The sequence below is a fragment of the Podarcis melisellensis genome (assembly GCF_964234715.1).
Source record: "Podarcis melisellensis genome assembly, chromosome: 14".
Classification (NCBI taxonomy): Eukaryota; Metazoa; Chordata; class Lepidosauria; order Squamata; family Lacertidae; genus Podarcis; species Podarcis melisellensis.
This window is the reverse complement of record NC_138546.1, coordinates 47,229,470-47,252,925: the sequence shown is the minus strand read 5'-3', so window position 1 is coordinate 47,252,925 and position 23,456 is coordinate 47,229,470. Positions and strand designations below refer to the sequence as shown.

The window sequence follows — 23,456 nt, the reverse complement described above, 5'->3', positions numbered from 1 at the left end:
TTGGGTGATTTGGAGGAGAGTGTCCTATGGACAGGACAGACTTATCCAGTGCTTCGCTCCCTTTCATGTCACAGCTCCTATGGGTCCTGACAGGTTTTGCAAGCGGGAGCAATGAGAAGCCTAGATGCTAACACTCTGATTTAGCTTCCAGGGTTTTCCTGGAAAAGCTGTCGCTCAGCAGTAGAGCATCTGCTTTGCGTGCAGAAGGCCCCAAGTTTAGTCCCAAGCATCTCCAGGTAGGGCTGGATGAAACCTCTTTCTGAAATCCTGTTGAACTGCTGTTAGTCAATGTAGAGTGTAGACCAATGGTTCCCAATTGGTGGTCCACGGACCACTGGGCAGTCCACATAACTGACCCAGGGGGTCCGTGGTACCATTCACGTAACACAAACTACCATAGTCAAAAACACGGAGTCCATGGATCGGCTTTTGAAAAACAGGAGGCCCACAATACTTAACCAGTTAGGAACCATTGGTGTAGTAGACAATACTGAGCTAGATGGAGGAATGGTTTGACTCTGCAAATGGCAGCTTCCTGTGTTTTCCCCTCCCAAATCAAACCACAAATGTGATAAGACGTTTCAATTAATTTTCACAGGCTTCTCTTTACATCTTACTGCTCATCTGTGCAAAATACAAATATATTTTTTTAATTTGTTGAGTGCCTGAAAAATAGGTGTTTCACAGAACATGTAGGAAGATAGGTGCTGCCTAAGTAGACTTGCTATCTAATACAAACCACAAAACCAAGCTACAAATTAATCAAAAAGTAGGAGGCAGCACACACCTTAATTGAAATCTAACAAAATTAGTTGTAATATAATGTCTAGGACAGTGTTTCCCAACCTTTTTTGGGCAAAGGCACACTTCTTTCATGAAAAAAATCTCGAGGCACACCACCATTAGAAAATGTTAAAAAATTTAACTCTGTGCCTATATTGACTATATAAAAAGTACAGTGGTGCCTCGCAAGACGAAATTAATTCGTTCCGCAAGTCTCTTCGTCTTGCGAGTTTTTCGTCTTGCAATGCACGGTTTCCCATAGGAATGCATTGAAAATCAATTAATGCGTTCCTAGGGAAACCGCCTTCAGACCAGGTCCGGGGACAGTCTGTCCCCCGACCTCTTCTGAAGGCTGGGGGGGACAGGGACAAGGGCTTTTCTTCCCAATGCCAGCCTTCAGAAGGCTGTTCTGAAGGCTGGCGGTGGGAAGAAAAGCCCTTCTTCCCACCTCCCGCCCCGCAAGCTCCGGGGACAGGAGGGCTTTGCTGCCAACCGCCAGCATTTTAAAAGCCCCTGCTGTCCCGGGGCGATTTTAAAATGCTGGCGGGCGGGAGCGAAGTCTCCGCTGCCCCGAGGAGATTTTAAAATGCTGGGGGTCGGCAGCGAACGCTTCGCTCCCGCCCGCCAGCATTTTAAGATCGCCCGGGGCAGCGGAGAAGTCTCCACTGTCCCGGGAAGGCAGGCGGGGGGAGCAAAGACTTTTGCCCCCGCTTGCCTTCAGAAGAGGTCCAGGACCTCGTTCCGATGCCCGGCGGCGGGGTGCGAGGTTCCCGCCCCACCGCCCGGCATCGGGGCATCGTTCCGATGCCGGGCGGCGGGGGGAGAGGTTCCCGCCCCACCGCCCGGCATCGGGGCATCGTTCCGATGCCGGGCGGCGGGGGGAGAGGTTCCCGCCCCACCGCCCGGCATCGGGGCATCGTTCCGATGCCGGGCGGCGGGGAGAGAGGTTCCCGCCCCACCGCCCGGCATCGGGGCATCGTTCCGATGCCGGGCGGCGGGGGGAGAGGTTCCCGCCCCACCGCCCGGCATCGGGGTATCGTTCCGATGCCGGGCGGCGGGGGGAGAGGTTCCCGCCCCACCGCCCGGCATCGGGGCATCGTTCCGATGCCGGGCGGCGGGGGGAGACCTTGCCTCTCCCGCCTCCCTCCCACGGCACACCAGGCAAGGTCTCACGGCACACCAGTGTGCCGCGGAACACCGGTTGGGAAACACTGGTCTAGGAATACTTTAGCTAGACATTGGAAAAATATTTCAGGGTAAGCATAGATCATTTGTACAAAAGTGTATGGGATATTGGTCTAGTGGAAAAAACTAACTAATAAATTACAACACAACAGTTTGGCTTAATTTATTATGTGTGCAAGTCTTCCAGACAATAATCAACCCCCCTTATAACAAGAGTGGCGTGCGGCAACATTTTTTGTAGGAGAACAGTTAGGGCCAGAGGTGCCAGCTTGCGAGTGTGATGGGGCAATGTCGTACACGTGAGCATCACACCTCCCTCCCTAAGCTGGGCAGAAGCTTCCTGGGCTTTGGGAAGGAGGCCCCAGGCTTTAATACTTGAATTTAATCAGAACATTTAGGGGACTAGTGTAGTCCCCTAACAGTCCATTGACTGCACTCCACTGAGCTACAGTGATCCTATAAAAGGAAAAAGTATTGGGTTTCCATTTCCTCTGCCCTTCCCCTCACATTCACATTCACATTCACACAAACACATCCTGGTCTGCATTATCTAATGCAGGAAGCACTTAGTTCATTATCATCCCTGCTCCTGATCAGAAGTGTTTCATATTTGTTTTTGAATTTTCCAGATTGAGAGTATATAAATGTTCTACATTGTTAAACTTTTATATTATTAAATTTGTATTTATATTTGTACTGGGCTAATGGAACTAGCAGTTTTGAGGCATTTTTACACTGGGAAAGATAATCGGCTAAGTATCAGTTAACAACAATAACTTCCAGTAATTAGCCAAATATAATCCTTACCTCTCCTTCAAGGAATGATATTTTTTCTAAAAGCTGTAATATAAACAGTTCCTTTTGCTTCATCTTTCGCTTTTGCAGCTCAATCTATGAAGAAAAGAAAGAAACAATGTAAATGCAGATAGGAGGGAGAAGCTCTGTTACTAAGTAAGTTCCCTAACCAAAATTAGATTATACATATCCGTAGGAATGATTTCCAGAGGGATAGCTGTGTGTCAGTCTGTTGTGCAGCAGCAAAAACAAGACCCATGACATACTCCATTCATTGGAACATTAAATTACTCATTTCAAACTTTATAGTTAAGCCTGAATGTTTTTACAGAATGCAAGCAGGTCAAATTGTGATTGTCGAACACATAAAAATGTAACAAATGGCAACGGGGAATAAGTTTCAGGGTTCAGAGCACTAATGTTACTTTTTATTTAAAATATTTTTATTCCAACCTTCTGTCATTACAATATTCAGTGATGTATAAAAATCAAAACTATCATGAGATAAATCCTAATAATAAAACTGAACTCTCTCACACCTACAGTTGTTGTATATATGTGTAGTAGCCCCATATATGCTGTCTTGATCTCCTTGTGGTAAGGGGGCAAATACAAACATGCTTATATCTCATGCACAAGCACACCCCCTCTCACCCCAAGAAATCAATTTGTTATACCCATGTTGTGCTGATGACAGATTATACCCCATGTCTGCACAAACTAACCATGTGCTCATGGGCATAGCCAAGGGGGGCAGGGGGGGACAGCTGCCCCCCAATCAATAGGAATAAATACAAATCTGAGGTTCTGCCCCCTAACAAAAGTCTGCCCCTCCCAAAAAAACCCCATGCATGTGTTGCTACTGCACAATGTGAGACTACCCCATGGCTCCTAAGTCTTCCCTTTCATTTGTGCTGCTCTGCCACTGAAGATGTTTTCTTTGACTTCTCTGCCAGGCAAAAAGTCGTTGGATGCGGAGAAGGAGAGACCTAGCAGCAGAGAGGCAACTAAAGACTACTAAGATGATGCAGAGACAATGGGCATGATGGTGGGCAACAGGGACACCCCAAGTTATTTTAGTGCCTGCATCAGCAGAGAAACCAAATGGCACCCTCACGACTCACTAACAATGATTACACCGTGAATTTTTAAGGGAAGTCAGGACATAATTGAATAAAAACCCCACACAACCAGTGAAATGAGCAGGAGTTGCACAACGGCACTGCTCTGTTCCCGTGCATTTCAACTGAGCTCACGTCTTGGTGGTTTCCACCTCAAGGCTCTGTCTAGCACTCCCTACTAACATATGTGAAAATGTCCAGGAAAATGACATTCTAGGGAATTAGACAAAGGAGGAAGTGTGTGTGTGTGTGTGTGTGTGTGTGTGTGTGTGTGTGTGTGTTTAAGTCCCTGGAGAATTGCATCAGTCTATGAAGACAGGAGAGGCAGGCAGCATGGCAGGAAATGTGTCTGCACATGGAAGGAGGCAACCAAACAAGATAGTGGCTCTTGTCAATACCTGTTAGGGCAGGGATACAGCATACCAGGATGGGTCCGGAAAACCATACCATGGATGACTAGACACTAATTATCTTATTTTATTTAGATTAAAGACATTCAGGGCAGCCAAGTACATTTCCTTATTTGCTCCTACGACATCACAGTCATCATTGTATTTGTTTACCTTCAATCACAAACAACAACTATTTATATACCTAAGCAAACAAGCAAATAAAAACAAACAAATAATAGGATGAAAATCAACAAAATATTAAAACTCTAAATTAGCTGAAGATAAACTGACCTGATTCGAAAATTGTAGTATTCCAATAGCAGCAAATGCTTAGCAAGTTTAAAGTCTGGGTGAATAAAAATGGTATTTACCTGACAGCTAGAGCTAAGAGGAGGCACTAGGATTGTGGACCAAGGGGAGTGTTCCAAAGAAGGGTGCCAACACTAAAAAGACCCAGTCCCTGGTCACCACCTATCTAACTGCAGGAGACCACTGCAGGCAACTATTTGGTACTGAGGGGTGTGGGGTGTGGAATACTTCCTTTATATCTGAGAGGCCTATTTAGTATTTTCTTTATATTTCAGAAACATTGGCCAGTCCAAAGCCAAGAAGCAAATCCAGGGTTCAGCTGTTGAAGTATGTTTAAACAATGGAATTCATTCTCACAAGATGTAATGATGACCACAAACTTGGACGGCCTTAAAAGAGGATTAGATAAATTCATGGAGGGTAGAAGCAATGTCAGTGGCTACCAGACATGATGGCTGCTGGACCCACATCTTCCTTTTTTCTTCCTAGAGGCATCTGGTTGGCCACTGTGAGGACAGGATGGTTGGGAGTAGATTGGTACTGGGTCTGATCCAACAGGACTTAGGTTCTGGGATTTTTACAGCAAATGCCTTAAATTGCCAACAGAAGATGCAGAATTAAGAACAGGAGGACTGGTTAGACACCCTATGAGCACAAATGACAGCTATAAGCACACTGCACACCTTTTTTATCCTTTAATGATTATCCTAATTTTTTAACCTTTAGTGATAGTATTTTCTATGTTTTTAGCTTTTGCTAGTTTATCTGTGTAAACCACCTAGCATCCCAGACTGGGGAAAAGGCAGGAAATAATAATAATAATAATAATAATAATAATAATAATAATAATAATAATAATGGCACATTAGCAGACTATGTGCTTTATGTACCATCTGCCACTCGTATTGAATGTGAGGTAACAAAGACAAGTGCACCTATAAACTTCCCTGTTTGGGCAAATAAATTCAACAACAGGGACTGTGAGCCAAAGAAAATCATAATAAATAGCTTTTACTACGTCACTGTAAGAGAATGGTAAAATAAAATCACAGCAATATAAACAGGAATTTTCTATAAAATGTACACCTAATTAAAAAGATTTCTGAATGGCACTCACCTTTGCTTATTAAATATTTTTTAAATAAATAAGATAAACTGCAGCAAAGGGATTGTTTATTTTAATTAGCTCTTGAGAAATTTTGGTTTCTTATTCAAAATAAATCAAATTCCCATCTAAAACTATCACTACACTTACACCCACATGCATAAAATGTGTTTAGAATGCTATGATTGTGTAACTGATCTTTTATTCAAGTTAATACTTTTAAAATATATGTTTAACAAGTTCACTGTTTGCAGATGTATATATAACAAAAAGTTTGAGCCAAATGAGAAAAGAAGAAATGTAAAAAGAAGGACATTGATAAAATGAGAGTACCGGTATTTGTCAAGCAAAATTTTCTATCAGCATTGTTGCTTCTAGAAACCTAAAGGGAACTACCACTCATATGCGTTTATCAGCTACCTCTGAAATGCACTTACAGAAGATCAACTGCTGAAGCTTTATGTCTATAATGTGTGCTATTTACCCATTTCTTCTCAAACAGCAGAGCTTAAAGCAACATGCAAGCAGCCACTGAAATACGATGAACGTGATCCAGCAAAAGTTGAGCACTTTTAGAAGTCCCCCTGATTTTATTTGGAGAGTCAAGGATTTACCTAGCCGCACTGCAAGATATCATTTTTATTGTGAATTGATAATTATTTGTGTTCATGATGGCATTGGGACAGTTATATGTGATCCCACTTTCAATATACTCTTTGTGCACACGAAGTTTCAGAGTGGACAGGCTGCTTTGTTTCAATTTGGTGAATGTCTCATAGCTTCCTGCCGAAATTCTGTAACTTTTTATACCACAAAATTCAGATTTACTTTTTGACCTGTTTTTGTTGTCAAAAGCACCCTTCCAGACAGCAATAATGTAATAACATTGGGAAAACATCACAGAACAAATAATAAAGCAGAATGATGCACCACTGATGCTTTATAATGGGATCATTGACATGTTGCAGAATACAATGCCCGAAACAAAACCTGGAGGGACCCTTAAATATTTGGGAGGATCATACCCAATGGAACCAGTGTAAAATCTCATGGCTGCAGATTGAAGAACATTAATACAATTCATAGAATCATGGAAGAATCGCAAATAAACATATTGGGAAACATCCAGTGATGTTAGTGCAAGAGTAAAAATCATGCCGTGTGCAACAAAAGGGTTATATTCTGTTAGTGTTAAAGTCAGCTAGCCAAGAGGGTGATGGGGGGTGTTACTTAGCAACCAGGCAGAGTGGCATGATGCCCTAATTGGCTGTGTAGTTCTGAGGGAGTTTTTCTCTATGTTTGGTTGACGTTCTCCCTGTTATGTACTAGGCCTGACCTAAGAAGTCAAAACCTTTCTGTTTATTTCTTCAAATTCATCAGGAATTCTTTTCTTTCTTAACTTTGCCCACATTATTTAAGTGACTTTGCTAACAGTCCACCACTTGTGCAATGGTGGACATCCAGTTTCTATTCTCCCCTCTACAGCCTCCAGATGCCCCCCAAATTTGCTCTGTGTGGTCCCCTAGTTCTCCAGAGCAGATTTGGGGGATGCAGGGGGAGGAGAGAAAGGAGAGGGCCCATTGGGTGAGCAGATGCCGTCTTGGGCCATGTTGGAAGGACCTCACCTTCTGTGATTGGGAATCCCTTTTACAGCGTGATAACAACTAGTGGAATAGTAATTGTCTAAAGCATTGTGCACCAGAACCTGTCACTCGACCAGGGGATGCGTTCAAAGAGATGGCAACATAGCACCAAAGTCAGCTAAGGATTGCTTCTCAGCCTCAGAGAAACACACTTTGCCTTCCCAAAAATGACACATAGCCTGGGTTTTAAAAAGAAAGAAAATGGAAGCAGTTTAAAAGTATTATAAAACATTTATTAAAATAAAACTTGTAACACAAAATGTTGCTGCTACATAATAGTATTTTTATGCAGTTAACACTGCATAAAATAAAAGTGCACTGGCTGATAAGGTCATTGGCTCATCTTTGCATTGTTTTGATAAAGCATTTTAAAAACCAGATTAATACTTAAAACATTTAAAGGAGCTTGACACTTTGCAAGATCTATTAAAGTGAAACAAGCAACCCATATTCCTAACACATGAAAATATAATGCTGCATTTAAGTTCTATCGACAAGAGTAAACACCAGCAATGGCAGGAGAGAGTGCTATTGGGCACTTGGCGTAACTGGGCTCCAGAGATCTCAAGCCACTCATCACCAGCATCAACTATGTGCCTTCAGTGATTCAATTGAGCATATCGTACCATCAAGCACATTTCACAGTATAATATGAAGAGGGCCAATGTTCAGGATTAACAGAAAAATGGGGTTGCTGCCATTCGAAGTGAGCAGAGTGATGTGTGAAATTATGTCCATGTAACTTGTAAGAAGAAACAAAAGCTAATCAAAAAATGAAAATTATTTCATTTCTATGTCCTCCCCTCAAAACACATCAATTTTTATGACAATACTTCCTTATCATTCATTCCCATCATCTCCTGTTATTTCAATACCTCTCTTGGACAATATCTAATCCTCCTTTCCCTTTAAAGCCAGAAGTCCCTGTTCTTCAGGATGTTGTCCATAGGCATTTCCTATAGACATTTCCTCCTTCTGGTTATTCCAGGAATTATAAAGCAATGCTCTCTGCAGCACTGTATCGCTAAGCCAAGGCCCTCCACCACATTGTTCATTTGCTTTTTGTGTGAATATGATGTTAGATATAAAAGACACCAGAAACATGATTGTAAGCAAGAGACAGAAAGTGCAGTTACAGAATGGACAAATTATATGCAAGAAAGATCAGGTTTCAACCTAAATACATTCCATTGTTTATTAAATCCAGTAAAATAAGACTGACTCAAAAGTAGGCTTTTAAAAAGTGGAGCCTTAGAGTCTGAATGTTTCTGTTTGTGCCTACTCAAAAGCTGTCTAGATTCTAACCTAACCAAACAGGAGTGGAGTTTCCCCAAGAGATTCACAAAATTCTCATTGCCCAAACTTTCCCACTGAGATTTATGATTAGAGTTTAACTCCCTCTTATGCCCTTTGAAAATTCCAGTCCATTACTAATATTATTATTTACTCTACATAAACTTTCAGTAAAATTGTCATTTTGCTGAGTTTGTTTTTACAGATACTATAATTCCAGTCAATTATACAACAAGTTAGTGCTTTACTATAAGTACCTAAGTAATTGGTTTTGGGAATATATTGCACAAGCGTTGGACTGGAATTAGCAGCTGGTATAGTTCTGAAATTTGCTTTTGTTCCTGCATTACAGGTGCTTAGAATTGACACCCCTGCCACAACGTAATTTTTGTAGTTTATGGCACACATTTCTCAGATCCACCAAAAAGTTGAGCCCATGACCTCTTTGGTTCCTTGTCTTCTTTTTTTAGTAGTTCAAGTAACTTTTGTGGGATGGAAAAATATGCAACATCGCACAGCTTGCAAAAGCTTGAATTTGTATGAACAGGGCATTTAAGAATTGCTTCTTCTACAGCTGGGTTTTCAAGTGCCTGCTAAACAAACGTTGTCATCATACCACACTGGAGTTTTCGAAGTAACTACAGGAATCAAGATTCAGTTTGGCCTGGGTATATAGGGTAACTTTACAGAGCGGATCAGAGATTATTCCTTGGTTGTGGTGCATCCATGTTATTTCTCTCCATCGTTTTGTTTCAGGTAGTCACCATTTATCATCTTCCAATGAATCTGAGACTAAATGTGGAGAACAGCTCATGTGCCATGACCTAGAGACAGTTCAATTCAGTTGGTTAGGGGAATGTCACTCTAAATCTGTATTCTGCAAACAGCTCCTTAACCAAGGGATATATTTCCTTTTTTAAAAAACAAAAACAAAAACCCCACTCCTTTTAGGCTCATTCTGTAAATTCCCATCTATCAATCAGCACTGCTTTAACAATAACCCTCTTCCTATGCTGAGAGAGAATAGATGGCTTACTAATGAGGGTGTTAAATGTGGTTCTGTGTAATCAGCAAAACAGTGACTTTTTTTGCTCTTCTCCTTTCTATGCTATTTTGTAGCACATGATTTCTCAAACTGAAAATGTACTTTTGTTGCTTGGTCAAATTAGCTTTTTAATTAATGGTTTGTTCTACTCCAATTTATTTTGCATGGGCTTGGGTAAATCTAGATTAACACATTTCCCAAGAAATATCAAGAGAACAATGCTGTCTTTTTCTATTAGAAGTATATTTTTGAGCTCTCCAAGGGAACCAATTACAGGAGTGGTCTGGCAGGGTCACCAACACCAAATCCTGAAAGAGACTATCACTTTGCTATCCTATTCTAAACCTCCACTCATCTTCCTGATCCTTCCAAGGAAAATATGAATACAGCTGGGCTTCCAACTAACTACTAATCAGGATGCTCATATTTTAGACAGCTGTTTCTATATGAATTTCTGTAGAGTTAATGTAAAGTGTATGAACAAGAGAATCATATTTGTGTAGCTTGGCAGCGGCTCCATTAATTTCCAGATGCTGTATGTGCAGGCAACGCAAAACAAATACCACAAATTATACCATGAAAATAAAATGTTTGGCCACAGTAGAGGGGAAACAGCATTTCTCACGCTTAGAGCTTGTTCTTAACAGAGCCGTTGCTACTTCTCTGTAGTTCCTACCTATATCGTTTCAGTAATGCCTGAACTAGGGAGGTCACACAGATGAGATGTATTATGTCATTACTTTCCAGCCTTCCAAGAGGTTGGCAGGAAGAGACAAAGAGTTAGTACTGGCACTGCAAGTAACAACGTTATTGGATCTCTGCATGCAATCTCTCATATCCAAACCTTACTGGAATGGTGTAGGAAAGTAACTATGATAAACAGCACCTTCACTATAGGGGCTGGTGATTCCCTGAAATGGAACTTCTTGAAGATTGGGCCATAAATGACATTTCTTCAAGGAACACAGACCAAATTCATACTCTGAATTTCACTTTTTAAGGTCTGTAAGATCTGTTTCATCATCATCTGTTTCTTCATCCATCCATTAATTCCTTATTATTCACAAATGGCAGGTTACAACAACATTTCCTACAGTGAGCTAAAAGATTTCTATCCCTGTTAAATATCACACATTCAAACATACAATTATTTTTTCTAGTCTTGGCATAGTGCATGGGTAGGGGCTGGATCCAGTCCAATCGCCTTCTCAATCCGGCCCGTGGACGGTCCGGGAATCAGCGTGCTTTTACATGAGTAGAATGTGTGCTTTTATTTAAAATTCATCTCTGGGTTATTTGTGGGGCAATCTGTTCATTTTCATTTATTTTTTCAAAATATAGTCCGGCCCCCCACAAGGTCTGAGGGACAGCCCCCTGCTGAAAAAGTTTGCTGACCCCTGGCATAGTGCATGCAGCTTAATTCACTCCCTTCCTCCTCTATGCTACTTGGCTTTCTTCATTTTAGAATGTAACTGACAGCAACACCTGCCAGAAACCCTAAGAGATTTTACATATAATAGTTCCTATAACTAGTTTTTCAGGTTTGTTATTTGTTTGATTCTACTTACATATTTACAGCCCTGTACAAGCATTAATTATACACAACTGCTCAACATAAAGACAAAGCTGATGAAAATTATAAATCACCTAATATCGTTAAGAGGTAAACAAAAATGCTAGGAAATGAAACTTGGAGCACAAAAGTGAAGAAAAGGGTAACCGCAAATGTCAAGGGTTACAAAACTTGGGCATTAGTTTAGAAAAAAGTGGGAATAAAGTGGGGCATTATAGATGTGCATAAGATTATGCACAGTGTGAAGAACGTGAACAAAGAAAAAAACTACCCTCTCTCATAATACTGAGCTCATAATACAGTGGTGCCTCGCAAGACGAAAATAATTTGTTCCGCGAGTCTCTTCGTCTAGCGGTTTTTTCGTCTTGCGAAGCACGGCCATTAGCAGCTTAGCGGCTTTTAGCGGCTTAGCAGCTTAGATAAAGGGGGGGGGGAGGGAAAAAACTCGCAAGAATTTGCAAGATGTTTTCGTCTTGCGAAGCAAGCCCATAGGGAAATTCGTCTTGCGAAGCACCTCAAAAACGGAAAACTCTTTCGTCTAGCGAGTTTTTCGTCTTGCGAGGCATTTGTCTTGCGGGGCACCACTGTACTCTAATAATACCTGAGTTTTAACTCAGGACCATCCAGTGAAGCTGACGGTTGGAAGATTCAGGGCAGAAAAAAGGAAGCACTTCTTCACACAGCAAATTCACTTCTCCAATGACCACAAAATTAAATGATTTAAAGGGGGATTAGACAAATTAATGGAGGGTTTTCGGGCTATCAGTGGCAACTGGTCATGATGGTTGTGTAGCCACATTCCATGCAGTTGGTGATTCTTTCATTTTAAAGGCAAACTCCTCCTATACTACCAAATAATGAGAGAGAAGGAGAAAGGGGAGGGAGAGGGAGAGGGAGAGGGAGAGGGAGAGGGAGAGGGAGAGGTTGTAGAGTTGCAGGTACATAAAGAACTCACATCAGCATCTGATGCCATTTTTTTTAATGCAAAGTGTGGTATAGCTGACTTCATTTCCTCAAACCATCCTGAGAGGTAGAGTATTAACATTCTCATTTTGCAGATACTGCAAGGCTCAGGGCAAAACTAGGCATGACATTAACTGCATGAATGTTATCAGTGCTTTATCAGTGTGGCTTTTGTTATTTAAATAGCATGACCATGGAGGTTGGGGAAGGTTCTGCTGAAATAAAAATAGCAGCTTCAGAAAGTCATTAAGTCATTTTTTTGTTGGGACTGTGGCTTCTCTGGGGCTGCTATATACTATTTACTTCTACTTGATCTTTCAACGGCTTTTGATACCATTGGCCATGGGCTTGTAAATCACTGTGATATATTTTTTATGATACAGCAGCATATAAATATTTTTAAAATAAATAAACCGCAACAACAATGTATTAACTGAATCTATACAATTAACATAATGCAGTGGTTTTCAACCAGTGTGCCTTGGCACCCTGGGGTGCCTTGAATGATAGTCAAGGGTGCTGTGGGCAACACTGTCCTCTGTCCCTCCCTCCCTCCCTCCTCTGATGCCCACTCGCATCTCTACCTCCCCAAGGCTTCCACAGCTGTTTGTTGAAGCCCTGGCTACAAGCTTGCAGGGCAAATGCTGCCTCTGGGGCTGAACAGGGGGTGCTGGTTGCCAGGAGCTGAAGTAAGCAAGCAAGCGGGCAAGGGAGTCCAGCCAGCCAGTCCACCAGTCCTTGCTGTTGGGAATAGACAGACAAGTCCCAGGCCCCTGTGGGGCAGTGTGAGGAGACACCTCTCTTTGGAGCAGGGACGGCAGCTCAGAGACAAGGGGTGGCAGCAGCAGCTTGGGAGGACTCCCAAGGAGAGGAGAGAGAAGAGGCTGAGGGAGGCTGAGGGAACACTGCACAAGGGAGGGTGTTTGAGAAAGGGGGAGAGGCTGCCAGCTCTTCTGGCAAGGGGGGGCATAACTGCCCTCCTGAGCCCCACAGGGGTGCCACAGAAAGAATGGAATTGGTCAAGGGAGCCGTGGACTCAAAAAGGTTGAAAACTACTGACATAATGTATAGTTTGGCCCTCAAATAAGCATAATGGCTTGCACAAAGCCAGGCTCAGTTAAGATGAAAATCTGCTGGACCATATCAGCTTTCAATACTTCGAGTGTGCATTTCTGGGAGGGTGGGGGATGAAGGTGGAGGAACCACCTTCATGTGTGGCTGGGCTTGATATGTTAGAGCAGAAGCAATGGTGGAGAAATACACAGTGTTCCAGGTGGTTTCATGGGACCAGGAGGATTTCGGAGTCTTTGGGTCCAAGCCGCTTTGTGGAACACCCAACATGCCCCCTTTTTGGCCCTACTAACTGATGCTGGGTGGGCCAAGGCGCACCTTGGTGACTAGATCCAATCCTATTTTGAATCTTGGCACATCCTCCAAGGACCATAAGATTGTGCCACTGTTGTATTTTGTAATATTTGTCGGTGTCCAATATTTATATGTTGCGTGAATTAATTTTATTTGCACTTTTGTACATCACCCTATAACATTTTGATGAAGGGTGGTTAAGCAATATTTTAAATAAATAAAAATGCATTTCCTGCTTATCATGAACCAGAGTTAGGCCACAATCTCTGAATGAGTTTGCTAATCACACCAGGATTATATAACAGGACAGGATGCATAAAGTAGATAAAATAAACTCTGGTTTAAATCTATTCCAAAGAATACTTGTTTGAAATAGAAAAAAGTAATGACTAGTTGGACACTACTTTGTGCTGGCATTTCTTATCCAAAAACCTACCAATGCAGAGATCCCAAATTGCTGCCTGCTTAGACCCATTAGAGGTCAGTTTGGCTCTCACAAACAACCATGTCAATTCAGAGAAACTGGACACAGAAGAAACCATGATGCACAATATGAGGTACATTTTCAATGGCAGGGAGTATGCCAACCCTTTCAAAGACAAGCACAAAGAAGACTCTACAGCAGGAAGCAAAGGGAGGTGGGGAAGCTGATTTGCTTATACTAGTATTTTTGAATATGGCAGATAACGGGCTTACAAATAGGAGAATGTAACAAACAGATATCTTTCAGTTGCTTTACAATCCTCCATAAAGCTGTGTGAGCCTTAAATGTACCTTTGTAGCTGTGTGATTTGTGCTCAAACTGTATTGTGATGGCCATTGGCTATAAACAATAAAATCTACTGACATTACCTTCATTAGCTAGAAATTATGTCTGCATTTCATGTTCCAACTGGCACATTGGCCAAGAACATTAAGAAAACGTCAATATTTTTAATAATAAATAGTGATGATGATGATAAGAGGAGGAGGAGGAGGGGAAGAAGAAAAGAAGAAGAAGAAGAAGAAGAAGAAGAAGAAGAAGAAGAAGAAGAAGAAGAAGAAGAAGAAGAAGAAGAAGAAGAAGAAGAAGAAGAAGTAGTTGTTCACAGACCATATTGTCTGATTTCTGGTATAACTGTGATTGGTCAAAGTGAAAATTTAAATTAACATTTTAAAAACATTTTAACATGATTGTTCTTGAAAAAATATTTATGATCATTACATCTATTTGATAATATGTTTCCAATCTCTGCCTTAAGAAAATCTTCACATTAGAATATTAGGTTTTTCAGAGTAAAAAATAAATAAAAATGCCACAACTTACTTCCTCAACCATGTGCTTGACTTTCTTCTGTTGGCAAAGAACCATGTCATCCAGATGTTTGATTCGTTCTCGCAGACTAGCTGTAACCTCCTCTAACTGATGTGACCTAACAAAAGATGTGAATACTAAATTAGTAAATTTAAATTAGTAAGAAATAAATCTGTAGAACAGCTGCTTCTCCAACACTGTATCAAATACTTTAAGAAAAAAAGGTCTGTCAATGATAAAACCAATGACACATAAATGGGAAGTACAGAATCACAGAGTTGGAAGGGTCCCAAAGGTCATCTAGTCCAATTTGCAACATATATCTACAAATTCATAATTGTCTTCAGTAAGCCAACTACCACCTGCCTTAGATAATCTTTACGTTAGAGAAAGGAAGCTTTTCATCAGTTGCAAAGTAACCTATTTTAGAGTATGAATCAGGAGGTGGAAGATTGAGAAGCAATTTAATTTGAAAAATTGGTGGAGATTTTAGAATTTAATTTTAGAAAATAATTTGTTAAATGTATGCCTGGTACATTTTATAGGTAAAGGTAAAGGGTAAGGGGACCCCTGACTATTAGGTCCAGTCGTGACCGACTCTGGGGTTGCGGCACTCATCTCGCTTTATTGACCGAGGGAGGCAGCGTACAGCTTCCGGGTCATGTGGCCAACATGACTAAGCCGCTTCTGGCGAACCAGAGCAGCGCATGGAAACGCCGTTTACCTTCCTGCTGGAGCGGTACCTATTTATTTACTTGCACTTTGACATGCTTTAGAACTGCTAGGTTGGCAGAAGCAGGGACGGAGCAACGGGAGCTCACCCCGTCGTGGGGATTCGAACCGCCGACCTTCTGATCGGCAAGTTCTAGGCTCTGTGGTTTAACCCACAGCGCCACCTGCATCCCCTGGTACATTTTATACTTGGCCACAATCCCTGGAAGATTTTAAGTGGGACATATCAATAATCCTATCCGTCAGCATTTCATTTGGGGACAAAACAAACTTCACTCCAAGTGAAAGTTCTAACTTATGTATGTACAACAAGGCCAGCTCAGGACATTTGCTGCTTGATGCAAAACAGAAAATGCCCCCCCTACCTAAATCTTTTTTGGTGCTTGAGGCAACTGGAGACAGCCCAGGGAAGCCCTGGCATGCTGAAGGCAGCAAGGGAGAAAAAAGGAGGCTGGAGAGGAACAAGTGGTAGTGGTGGGGAGTGGCAGTGGAGGAGGAGCTGATGTACATAAGAACATCAGAAGAGCTTGTATGCAGCTGAACAGGTCAAAGGGCCTGTCTAGCATTCTCTTCTCACAGTGGCCAACCAGATGCTCATTATGGGAAGCCCATATAACCTGAGTGTAACAACAACATCATTTGTTGTCAGCCACATTTTGTTGACATGCCTTTCCTGTTCAGAGGTGTGCGTGTCCAATTTTAACAGAAAAGTGATCATACAAATGAGGGAAACTGAACCCTCCCCACTTTGCCAAAGGCCTTTCAGTCAGTCATTTTTCTCTCAGCACAACTCATTTCTAGTGCTGGAGCCTGGCCCAATGATAGGGAGATGGAAGATGGGCAGGTGTGGTTAGGGAGAGTTGGACTTCCCACCCACCCCACTTGCATACCCCTTTTAATGTTAAAATTAGACCAGTCTATCTATGAATGGGGCAGACGTGGCTGTCACCATCATGTATACTTTGGGCCAGCGCTGCAGCTTTTCAAATCTTGTCTTGCCTGCCCTTTGAGTACATTCTGGAGTGTCTTGACAGTAGGGCTGGGTGATGTCAGCTTTTCAACATTGCAATGCATCACCAGTCAAACATTGCAATCTGGCGATACACCACAAAGTTGAAACGACAAGCTGCATTGGTCCCAACCCACAATGCATGGGGTGAAACTGCTTTGGCTCTCACCGCAGGAGCTGAGGCGCTTTCATGAGGCACCCCATGAGGTGCTGGGGACCACACAGCTTGTTTGTGCTGCTCAACTGGGGGTGGGAAGGCCTGCAAGCAAGTGTGAGGAACCTTAGGGCTTCTTTGTATAACTCGGCTGTAGAGAAGGCTTCACCCAGCAGTATATCACGGGTGAAACCGCCACTGCTCCTGAGTTCCTCTGCTACCTGCAGCCCAATGTTGAAAGTGGCACTGGTGGCAGAAGGACTCAGCAGCAGCATTGATTTCTCCTGCAATCTACTGCCAAGTGAAGTTGCCATCATGGTCTGCCCCTCATACCGGTCCTGGGCGATGCATCAACACATTGTCCAGGCCTGCTTGACACGAGTTATGTAAAACTGTGCCCAGTTCAAATTTCCTCACAGATTTTCTCTCCGTGGCAGATTAGGGGCTCCTCATACAACAAATGCCTCTGTGCCCACCTGGAGGGGCTCCTGCATGAAAGGCCCCTTCAACATGTGGATGCACAGACCCTAGGGACTTTGGATCCCTAGGGACTTTGGTGTGTCTGATCCAGCTCTTCTTATCTTCCCATTATAAATATTTCCTGTCAAATAATTTTCCTGACTGGAAGGCACACCTCTGCATAGTTTTCTTAATTGCCCTTCTCTATCTCCATGTTTTCCAGGACTTGAGCTTCTAATTGTTATCGTCACCATAAAAGCTGTTGGGCAAAGAAAGTATAAATGGTTTTCAGAAAATAGCCCACAAGGTATCAAAGAAAATCTGAATTTTTAGGGAAGAAAGAATGTACATAAATTTCTCGAAGGAAATACTAATGTTACTGATGCTCTTCTGCTCAGTAATGAGCATTCTCCAAATCAGAAGATGACCTTTAGTTGGGTCCTGCAGACAAGTGACATTTTAATGCCTTGAAGAAACCTTTAAGGTCTTCCACACAATGAAGACTAAAGAAACATTTACTTATTTTTACAACTGAGAAGCCATGCATGCATATTACCAGTAATAGCAGGTGGGTGGAGCCACACTGCCCCCCACCATCAACATCACTACAGCTTACCTGGATGGCACTGGGGGATGGCAGTAAGGTCAGCGATGCACAGCAAGAGTACTGGATTTTCTTTACAACATAACCTCAGCTTTGCAACCACCCTCCCCACCAGCCCTGTCCAGGTATGCTGCAGTGATGACCGCACCAGGCCAGTCACCACTGCAAATTACTATGGAAGAATTGTGCAGGGCTCCTTCTCTATAAGGAATGCAGATAGTAGCAGTAAATATGGCATACTGAGAATTTTTTTTTAAAAAAATCTAACATTATATCATTCAAAGTTAATTATCAACTACAGTTAGGGATAGTTTATGAGCACCAAGAATCCTAGAAAGAATCAAGACCTCACCTTTGTCTGCCTGCCTGACTGTGAAGGTTTGCTCCATTAAGTTGTATTTCATATTCTATGAGTTGCTTTTGCAGTTGATGGCGTTCCTATGTGGGAAAATACATTTTTATATATTTCTGTCTTTTAACATGTAAGAAATCAACTACAGTATACAAAACTTTTCATTGGAATGCACACACTGCTCATAGAGATCCAAACACATAGACTTAAAAAAAACAAGGTCCATTCACTCCTGAGCCCAGTTCTTAGTGCTTGTGCTTTACCTTTAAAGCTCTAAATGGTTGGCACAGGGCAGGTGGAGCTTTCAGCAGCACAGTAGAGACAACACAGATAGGGCTTCAGTTGGTGCTAAGGGCTGGTAGAGACAACAGCTAGTAGAACTACCATAGCAAGACCCTGGGAGCTCTCCAAGATCCTGCAAGTGCTCTGGGCGCCCTAGACTCCTGTCATAGCCTTTTGACAGGACACCACCAAGCTTCCCCCAACAGCCCCAAATTCTCACAGAACAGGACACCTTTATGAATGGCTACTTTTCATCCAGCCCTTCCAAATTGATGAAAACCACCAGAAAAGGTTGTTCTAGTTTCAACACTGTTACAACCTCCTACTTGGGTGGGCCCGTCATTCATGTCTTCTTTCCCTCTGCACTAAACACTGTACCTGGATACAGGTAGTTGCTTAGCCTCAAAATTCATATTGAAGAATGAGACCTGGTCTACATATGCATCAGAATGAGGTGCTAAGAGTGGATTGTACCATTCCAGACTACAAGTGGGGGATATAATTTTTGAATAATCCCCTACATAAACGCCTCCCGGCACTGCCACCTTATCCTCACCTCAGGGTCAAATTAGAAATGGAACCAAAATAGAGCCCAGTACACTTAGAGAGCCTTTGAGATCTTTGAATGAATTGATGTATTTCGTTATGACCAGTGCAAACATATACAACAACAGAGATCATACAGATAATAATAGATTAAAATTAAGTTTTATGAGCTGATACACGATAAATAATTCAGATACAAAACAGCTAAAATATTTTAAGTTAAACCTTAACCACTAATTTAAAGCATATTAAGATACTGGCCGTTAGATTCATTCAAAGCTTATCCGCTTAATTTTATAGCAGCAGCACAGAATTTAGCCACTTTTAATGTAATCTCTGGTTCCCTGTCATCGCTTAAGTATTTTAAGTAGCAATCATCAGTTCTGCTTGCGGTTTGCTGCATGATTGGAGTGATAAACTTGGAACGTACAGTATAGCCTTGTAATAATGACAATGTAGTAGAGCATGAGTAGCAGTTTTGACTTCCTTCACACCATATAGGCATATTTGCTCTGAATATGGTTTGCCTTCAAATCTGCCCTGCAGTAATGCAGATGGAAGGACATTGAATCTGGCAAGGGTAAAAGTCTTCTTCATTCTCTCTTTGAGTTGTTATTATGTCATAATTTTCAAAAACTGCACTCTGCCAATGCACATTAATGGATCAGGTATATAGGCATATGTTACCAGCATAAGGTGGGTGTTTCCCCCTCTCAGCCATGTGAACACTAATCTTCTCTTCTACGGAAGAAAATTCCTATGCTCATATTAATTGCCACTGTGGTGTTCCAATATTAATTAAATCCTTTGCTTGATGAGTTCCACACACACACCCCACATCTAATTGGAATTGTAAACTAGTTTTCCAACAGCAAAGAAGTCGTGTTTCAGAATGTGATCCTCAGCAACAACTTCAGGCTATAACCCCCCAGCTTGGAGTGAATTGTACAATACATTGATGAAAATGGATGAATTGCACTGACCACAAGGACCTTCTTCATCTTCCTCCAGCATCGGAGATGCAGCAGCTGACCACAAAGGAAAGGGACTTTTCCATTGTGGACTCTGGACTGTGCAATGATCTCCTTAGAGAGGCGTGCCCTCCCCCATCACTGCCTGCTTTTAGGCAGGCAGTGAAAAGTGTACTTTCTAGAGAGTATTTTTAGAATTGTTGCCTCCTTGAAAGATATTAGCTTGTGGCAATTTGTTCATTTTGATATTGGCCTGGTTTGCACAGAATGCTAACTCAAACCATGGTAACTCAAACCAAATGCTAGCTCAAACCAAGCCCCACCGCACTATATGTAAGGGTCTGGTGACTTCTGTTTCAGTGTAGATGATGAAGTGTGCATGCACACGAAAGCTCATACCAAGAACAAACTTAGTTGGTCTCTAAGGTGCTACTGGACAATTTTTTTATATATTTCGATTGCGTCAGACCAACACGGCTACCTACCTGAATCTAGAATCATGGTTTAGAATGAACAAGCAAATGTGTAGGCTCCTGGAAAGGAAATTTCAGCTGCTTTGCTCCTTCCCAGTTATGTTGTGGTGCTATGGCATGGCTTGAATGAGCATGTCCTCCAAAACTGAGCTCATGATTGAGACAGCTCTAGCCAACCAGGAGTTGTAACCAAGGCTTGCCCTATGGTTTACTAATCATGGTTTGTCTGGAGAGCTAAACCACAAGCTTGGGTTCAAGCAATACATTACGGCAGACCACAACTTAGTGCACCACCAAAACAACTGGGGAGAAACAAAGTGGTTGCAATCCTGTCTCTGCGTGGCCACACCTTTTGTCATTCATGCTAAGGTATAGTTTGGCTTAGCAGCATGCATGAACGCTTTATCTTATCTATTATAAGTATGTACAAAAAGGTGTGTGTGTGAATCAATAAATTAAACTAAACTTTCAAAAATATGGTCACATATGGGAATGTGCAAGTCTTGTAAAGTAAATAGGTTTGGCATTGGGAGGATCACTAAAATAAAATGTTTAGATGTGTGAGAAGATAGGTCTACTTCATAGATTTTCTAGCTTACATTAAATTCAAAATAAAATCTTGTTAACTCACATTGAGATATAGCCATCGTCTCAAAACTAGCATGACATTCACCCGGGGCAAAGTCCATGAAAAGAAAAGGGCAGGGCAGGAGACACAAGGAAGCAAGAGGAAATCTGCCACAACTTGTTCAACAGCAGTACTATGAATGTCACAAGAGGTATGTGGGCAGCAGGCTTGCTGCAGTCACTTGTAAAAACATATTCGATGCTTGGCTGTGATTTTCAACAAACAAACTTAATATTGAGCCAGTTGCCCTGTGGCTGCAGAACTAAAAGGAAGGGCACCCTAACCCCTGTGATGGGCCACCTATGGCTCTGCAGAGGTTCTTGGACTCCAGCTTCTTTAATCTCTCACCATTAGCCATGCAGGCTCACTGCAGCTGATAGGAGCTCAAAGTCCAACAGCATCTGGAGGGCTACAGAACTTTCCTCCCCCTACTCTACCCCCTGCCATTGACTCGGAGGACTATGGGCCACTGGAAGGCTGTGCCTCCCCTTGCTCTCTCAAGAAAATTGTCACAGAAAGAAGAAGTCTGGTCTAGACTCAGACAAAGGCGAGGGAATGAGTAGATGTAGGAAGCCTGCTTCTTCTGCTCTCTGCCACAAAGGAACTGTGTCAATTGTCCTATGACAGCCACTGGACGAAGAAAGTTGACACTATGGCCAAAGGAGCAAAGGGCCTCAGCATTGGGGGTGGTATTAATGTGCTGCAAGTTGCTTTGGATAACATTTAATCAAATAGTGGTATATACAACTATATTTACTTATTTTTAAAAAAATTATCTGTGCACACAGAAATAGATGATAAGTATAAAAACAACTGTCCCCAATTGCTATTTTATATATGAAATACTCTCTGCACCACAACTGAGGAAACTTAAACCATCTGTGTATTTTTGTAAAATGGATGAAGCAAGCACACAGACAATTTACTGTATTGAGGAATTTTAGTGTACACACTTACATCTTCCATGCGCAAAATAAACTGATCCAGCTCGCCAATTCTTTGGTCTTTTTCTTGTAAACTCATCTCGGTAAGTCTCATCTTCTTATTTGCATCTTCAATGGCTGTAAGTAGTCTATTTGTTTCAGACTGTGAAGAAAAGGTTAAAATAGGCAGGGTCAGCAATACACTGTATAAGTAGGGTAATGTCCTAAAGCAATGATCTATCAGGAATATATCTCTGCTTCCAATTCTCTTGTCAGCCTCATCCCCACTCTGAAAATCTTCTCTCCCAGACCCCGGAGAAACTTGGAGCACAGGAAGCTGCTCTATCCTGACTCAGAACATTGGTTCACATAGTTCAGCACTGCCTATTCTGATAGTAGCTCCCCAGGGTTTCCAGCAAGAGTCTTGCCCAGCCCTACCTGGAGATGCCAGGGATTGAACCTGCAAGCCTTCTGCATGCAAAGCAGGAGCACCTTCACTGGTCTACAACTCTTCCCCAGAAGGGCAGTAAGCATCAGCTACCAGAGTTCATTTTGCAGTCACAGTCCCCCATGATCCCCAGAAAATCCAACTATGTGAAAAGCTATAGCTACAACAAACACACCTACTTTGTTCCTTCTGACTCTAGACCTACAGGTATTGAAAGCTTAATGACAGTAGGCATTTTGGAAATAACATTATTAACTTACTTTTTCTTAGCAAAGTCAAACAAATTATCTTAAAAGTAACCTATTATAACCCAATCTTGTCCATGTTTATATGGAAGTAGAGATGAAGGAGAAATTAAAATCAGTTCACACATTTAAAGCCAAATCTATCAAATCTGCATGTTCCCAGACAATATGAAAACCAAAATGCAGACATCCTTCAAAATTTGCACATCCAAATTTTGTGATATAGTTCTCCAAATAACCAACATTTACAATAAGGCAGTGGAAAGTGTGCATAAAAATGAATATAGTAGTGAAATATTCATTATATTAGGAGAAATTGCTTACAAAAATATGTACATTAGTCAAACTACATACAAAAATATGTTTATTAGGAGAAATTCACACTAAAAACTGAAACAATTTCATGTGGGCTTTTTAATGGCAAACTGCTGCAAAAATGTTGAGAATTGATTTTAAGATTGGAAAAATGAGAAACTGAGAGAACCAATATTAACAAATCCTTCCATCCCTATTTGGACACAAGTTCTTCTGAGTTAGGTAAAGGTAAAGGTACCCCTGCCCGTACGGGCCAGTCTTGCCAGACTCTGGGGTTGTGCGCCCATCTCACTCAAGAGGCCAGGGGCCAGCGCTGTCCGAAGACACTTCCGGGTCACGTGGCCAGCGTGACATCGCTGCTCTGGCGAGCCAGAGCTGCACACGGAAACGCCGTTTACCTTCCCGCTAGAAAGCGGTCCCTATTTATCTACTTGCACCCGAGGGTGCTT

The 23,456-nt window shown here is 42.0% G+C and overlaps 1 protein-coding gene across 1 annotated transcript in view; it reads right to left on the bottom strand.

Annotated features, from left to right (window-relative positions):
* The window catches only part of LOC309356248 (uncharacterized protein), a 61,360-nt gene that overhangs the window by 18,847 nt on the left and 19,057 nt on the right, over positions 1–23,456 (bottom strand). The window contains exons 8-11 of the mRNA XM_081887521.1: positions 22,034–22,162; positions 18,177–18,262; positions 14,879–14,984; positions 2,776–2,859 (exon numbers count right to left, since the gene is read on the bottom strand). Of these exons, the coding sequence (XP_081743647.1) occupies positions 2,776–2,859; positions 14,879–14,984; positions 18,177–18,262; positions 22,034–22,162 (405 nt within the window). The remainder of the gene's footprint in view (positions 1–2,775; positions 2,860–14,878; positions 14,985–18,176; positions 18,263–22,033; positions 22,163–23,456) is intronic.